The sequence below is a fragment of the Lepidochelys olivacea genome, assembly GCF_965140295.1.
Source record: "Lepidochelys olivacea isolate rLepOli2 genome assembly, chromosome: 2".
Classification (NCBI taxonomy): Eukaryota; Metazoa; Chordata; order Testudines; family Cheloniidae; genus Lepidochelys; species Lepidochelys olivacea.
The window spans coordinates 97,361,746-97,367,745 of NC_140412.1; the positions used below are offsets into that span (position 1 = coordinate 97,361,746).

Sequence of the window (6,000 nt, forward strand, 5' to 3'; positions counted from 1 at the left end):
ATTGGTCCGATGATAATGAAACCTTAATATTCTCATTCTGATTACATCTTCTAGTTTTTGCTTCCCACTTCAATTCCAACATAACTTTAGCACTCGAAAGCTTACAAACCACAGAGTGAGAGATTAATTTTTTGTAACATTCGAAAGTTAGTTTTCAAACTTCCAGATGATATGCAGCTGTGGAATTGGTATCTATCTCTAGCAGTTTTTGAGATAGCAGCCACTATCATGTCAAAATGTAAGTTGGGATGGGGTAGCAGGCAACGAGATAGTAATTGGACTGATGTACTTTCACACGCTATCTCACAACCTCACAAGGTTTGAAATAAATGCTGTGCACCATTGGAAAGCTCATTGTAATACCGTTGCAGTGATGTATGGCATATGTTGCTAGCCCTGCTGCTCCATGAGATATCAGACTTCAGTACTGTCACAGTCCAGCAGTGTGTTTTTGGCACCTGTCCAGGGCTGAATAGAGTGAGTCCCAGACCTCCACCCATGTAATTTTCATTCCAGGACTATAAAGTAATTTCTAGAAGTAGTGACTCCAGGAGGCATTTTATGGAATGATACCGTAGCATGTTAAGTAGTGTTTTGAGTAACAAAAAATTTAACCTGCAGGTGTTTACCTGTGACTTCCTATTTGGAACGGTGATATGTGTACTTATGAAATGTGATGCCTTTTGTTTTCCATATGTACATTACTTTGGGTTATTTAAACCAAATTTAGCAAAAGAACTAGACATGAAAAACAGCATAGAGTAAATAATCGACATCAAATGACTTCCAACATGTTACGCCTAGACTAGAGAGAGCTTGATTCAGACTCTCATGGGAGAAAGGAAGTGGGCGGATGGAAGGAAGGTTTGAAACAGTAGCATACCTGGTTGAGGTAAAAGGGGAGATAATGAAGAGACACATTGAGCAGCTCTTAAAAGATAAGCGTTCTGAATGGGTAAATGGAATTGAAATTGAAGCTGGCAACCATGTAATTACTGGGAAAGAAAATTATTATGCTTTTTATAGGCCTGAAGATTATGTAGGTAAAAATATTACTGTACAAAGTCAAACTCACATGTAGAGGAGGAAATGGAAAAGGAGAATATGCCAAACACACTTTCTTATGAGTATCTTGCTGCTTAAAAAAAAAAAATCCCATATAAGTCATTCTTTTACACTCATCTTTTGTCATTTTTTTAAGATATGTAGCTAGGAAGCTATTATGGATTTTGTCTCCTGGGTAGTGCATATGATAGAACTCTCCCTATATGCAGAGTACAATAGCCTTTTTGTAAAGAGCTGCAGCCTGCTTTGTTGGAGATGTACCACACAAAAACAATCTACCAAAAAAAGTATTTTTTTTAAATTAAAAAATCAGAAACAAAACCCTTCCCCAAGCAGAGATTTAATTCTGAATAATAAGAAGAGTCAGAGACTCCATGAAGTCCACTAGTGATTTTGCAATTGTTTTCACTTTTACATGGAAGGCTTTCAGACAATAAAGGTTTTATCCTGTGGGCCATACATCACTCAAGATAAAATAAGGTAAGATAAGCCAGGCTGGAGTGCAACGCAAGAAGTTCTTGCCACAGTTGTTTTGGTTTTGGTTTGTTTGTTGTTGTTTTTGTTTTAAACACAATATTAACGCATAGTATCTGATTTCCAAAGCCTGTAAACTGCACCTGCACAAAAGTAACATTTCAGTAACCTGCAAAACACAATGGGAGCTAGAACTACAAGTGTAGTTCCTAATTGTAAAGTGCAGAATTTCTTTAGGGAGGGGTGGGGAGAACGGGAAGAGGCTCACTCTTCAAGCCTCAGTGATAATTCTACTGTTTATTAGAAAATAAAGCAATTAAACTGTGATCCTATTCCACTCTTGGGAGGCTAAGTCTCACTAGTCTCAATATTCTGCCCAGGGGGATTGTGCCTGGCTCCTACATAAACTATGGAGGAAAAACTCCTTAGATGCTCTTTCCCACCACTGTGTTCACAGCTATGTGGGGCTGCCCACAAGCAAGCAAATATAGTGGATTTATTACATTTGTTTCTAAAGCTGAGAAAGTTTAGAGCCTATTTAATCTCCATTCTTTTTCACTGGTGGAATCAAAGCTGATGATACCTGCATCTGCACCTGAAGAAGTGGGTTTTTTACCCACAAAAGCTAATGCCCAAATAAATCTGTTAATCTTTATGGTGCCACTTGACTCCTAGTTGTTTTTGTGGATACAAACTAACACAGATGATGCTTTGCTTAGGTATGTTTTTATTACTCATTTAAGATTTTGAATTTAGTTTACTAGCGGTAATAGTAATTTGAATCTGAATTTGTGCTGCGATATTGGGCAACTACTTCTAGAATAACTGTGCTGGCCTTATCAAGGTTTCTTCCCCACTTTGAACTCTAGGGTACAGATGTGGGGACCTGCATGAAAACCCCCTGAGCTTATTTTTACCAGCTCAGGTTAAAACTTCCTCAAGGTACAAACTATTTTATCTTTTGCCCTTGGACTTTCTTGCTGCCACCACCAAGCGTCTAACAAATATATAACCGGGAAAGAGCCTGCTTGGAAATGTCTTTCCCCCCAAAGTCCTCCCCAAACCCTACACCCCGTTTCCTGAGGAAGGCTTGATAAAAATCCTCACCAATTTGTACGGGTGAACACAGACCCAAACCCTTGGATCTTAAGAACAATGAAAAAGCAATCAGGTTCTTAAAAGAAGAATTTTAATTGAAGAAAAAAAGTAAAAGAATCATCTCTGTAAAATCAGGGTGGTAAATGCCTTACAGGGTGATCAGATTCAAAACATAGAGAATCCCTCTAGACTAAACCTTAAGTTACAAAAAGACACAAAAACAGGAATATACCTTTCATTCAGCACAGCTTTATTTTATCAGCCATTTAAACAAAACAGAATCTGACGCATATCTAGCTAGATTACTTACTAAGTGACTCCATTTCCTTTCTGTTCCCGGCAAAAGCATCACACAGACAGAGAGAACGTTTGTTTCTCCCCCCCCCCCCCAGCTTTGAAAGTTTCTTGTCTCATCATTGGTCATTTTGGTCAGGTGCCAGCGAGGTTATCCTAGCTTCTTAACCCTTTACAGGTGAAAGGGTTTTTCCTCTGGCCAGGAGGGATTTTAAAGGTGTTTACCCTTCCCTTTATATTTATGACAGGCCTCATCACAGAATCTCTCCATTAGCAATAGACCATTTTCATAGCCCACTCACTCTGATTCCGTAAATGTTCTCTCTTAAATAGGACATTACAGCAGTAATATATAACACTGGCAGAGAATCAATAAAAGGTACTTCAGACCTGTTACGAGTATATATTGCAAATACGGAAAATAAAATTGAGCTAAAAACATTTGATATCTGTGCCATGCACTCCATTTATACCTCGGTAAGGATTAACTTAAATAGAACAGCAGTCCCAGTAGTTCTCACAGAGTAGGAACTGTTTTTGATTTGATACTGCAGGTGGTTGCAAATCAGTGCAGTAGTGGGTCCAGGGTTTTCTTCTATATTAATAGGTTAGGAGACATTTTGCATAGTGTCATTTATTATGGATTGGTGCTACCATTCACAAAGGGTCAGTATTCAAGTTTATTAGTGAAGGTTGGCAAACATATTTTCTTTTACAGATACTTTCAAATACTTGTTCTAAATATTCTAAAAGTTATTAGGCAAGATATTGATTTTACTGTTGGTTCACAACATATGTAATTGTATTAATGCAATTAAATAATTGAATAAAATGAACATCTGTCTCTACTAATGCATTAAAAATATCAGAAGGACAGGAAGCCTTCAGCTAAATTTTATACAAGTATCAGAGCAGCCTATTAATTTGGAACTATAAATAAAAATATAGGCTAGTATTAATGGAATTGACTGTGTGTTTCTATTAGCCAGACGTATTTCTTTTTTAAAGGTAAATTATTTGCTATTGAAAATGTAACATCCATATTCCTGAGGGAACAGAATGTCATTTGTATCATTTAAGCTCATATCCCTGATTTCCAACTGACTTTTTTCAGTTTTAAATTCTGGTGATAGTCTCCCTTTTTGTGCAAAAAAGTATAAAGTGGCATTGTGCAGTGTTGCCTTGAATACCGTCAAGCTAACATAAATGCTGATGTAGTGATATGAATATATGGAATAGCGTCTCTAATTTGGTTAAGTGGCAAAAGCAAACTACAACAATAACAGGGTATTGCTAAGTAATTTCACTGTGTCTCTGTACTAGTGAATTAAAATAAATGAATCCTCATCAACCTCATTTTTTATAGGAGGTTTCTTTGTAATGGACAATAGTTATTAAAGAATGAGAGTTAACTGTAATTTACAAAATGTGAACCTGGACTCTCTGTTGTTGAGCAAAATGCTGTAGAATGTATCAAACCCAACATATTTTTTCCAGGATGGTTGTTTCTGCACATTTCCTGGCTCCATCCTTCCCTTCAGACACTAAAACCTGGTAAACCAGTGGCTTGCGGTATCTTAATTATTTAGGTGCCTTATTATACCTCCCCACACATACCCAAAAGAAGGCTCAGCAGTTGTTGCTCAGAATAGATGAAAAAAATCATACACATTCATACCACAGTCCAAAAATGCCATTCAGTAAATAAAGGGTCATAGTCATCGCAAAGTAAGTAAGGAAATGTACATACCCTGCTTCTTGTTCTAAAAGATGATTTCAGATCATTTAATCTAAAACAGTATCTCTTTTTCCTTAGATGCATTAAGGAATCAATTGTTGGGGAAAAAAATCCAATATGTGCCCTAAAGTTAACTGAGCTGCAAAATTCCTGTCTGATATAAACTTCTAGTGCTCTACACTTGAGTGATAACAAAACTTTTTCTTGGAAGATATTTGATATCCTGTTTTAAATTTACAATTGGCATTTCTGATTTTTTTTCTGGTCACACACTTTGTTTCCTTTCAGGTTAAAGAGACAGCAGAAAGTGAGCTCTGGATTTGGGATCAAGCAAAGTTCCACGTATGATGCTGGCGACTCCACGGAGACAGTGAGCAAAGATGAGGGGAGCCAGCATGCTTCATGAAACAGCCCTACAGTGACAAGACTAACACTGATCATTAGGAACAGAGGAAAACTGATAAAGATTTAGAGGAAAGAGACACCTCTGAAACACATGGCAGATCTGTACAAAGAAATATGACATGCATTATTTCTAATATAGTATTCAGGACTCAGATTCATATTACATTAGACTCGCAGGAAATGTACTTGCTTCGATGTGTACCAAATCTGAATTGTAGTTTGCAGTCGTGCATTTTTCATTCTCAGCTCTCTTGGTTGCTGTCTCTTAAAGCAAAAATCTGATTTTATTTACTGTGGCAATGTCCTAGTTTATCATCAGACAAACTGAATTCAAAACACACAAGGTGAAGGCTATCTGGTTCAAATTTAGTATTGTCCAGAGGACAAGGCAATGAACTGGGAACCAGGAGACTTAAATTCTAATCCCTGCTTTGATGCTGACCTTTTGTGTAAATTTGGGCAAGTCACTTTGCTCCTCCGTGCCTCAGTTTCCCCACCTATATAATGTTTAGAAGTGCATACATTCCTTCATAAATGTATTTGAGGTCTATAGGAAAAAGCCTTATAAATATTAATATTCATTTAGATTTCAAATCACCCCTCCTCTTTTATTTTTCCTGCTCTTGCCCCAGCCTCTCCCCCCACATACATGTGCATGCATACAAACATGTACATATCAGCTTATTTTAAGGGCTTAACTGTGCTTTTGTTTAAATATCTGTTTTATTAATTCTGCATGTTTAAGTATTTAAATCATGTTTACGTATCAGTAGCTTTCTTATGTGAAGTAGCACTCTAAGCATTAGGACTTTCAAAATGACAAATTTTGAAAGCTTTGAAATACCATTCTCTTCAAATGTTAAAAAATGATGTGTAAGACCAGCATTTCTCAGCCACTGGGTCAGGGATATTCTCTAACAGGGTCA

The 6,000-nt window shown here is 37.0% G+C and overlaps 1 protein-coding gene across 1 annotated transcript in view; it reads left to right on the forward strand.

Annotated features, from left to right (window-relative positions):
* Positions 1 to 5,557, forward strand: part of CCDC102B (coiled-coil domain containing 102B) — a 326,339-nt gene extending 320,782 nt beyond the window's left edge. The window contains exon 9 of the mRNA XM_084622012.1: positions 4,958 to 5,557. Coding sequence (XP_084478138.1) covers positions 4,958 to 5,075 — 118 coding nt within the window. The 3' untranslated portion in view covers positions 5,076 to 5,557. The remainder of the gene's footprint in view (positions 1 to 4,957) is intronic.
* The last annotated feature ends 443 nt before the right edge of the window (positions 5,558 to 6,000 follow it).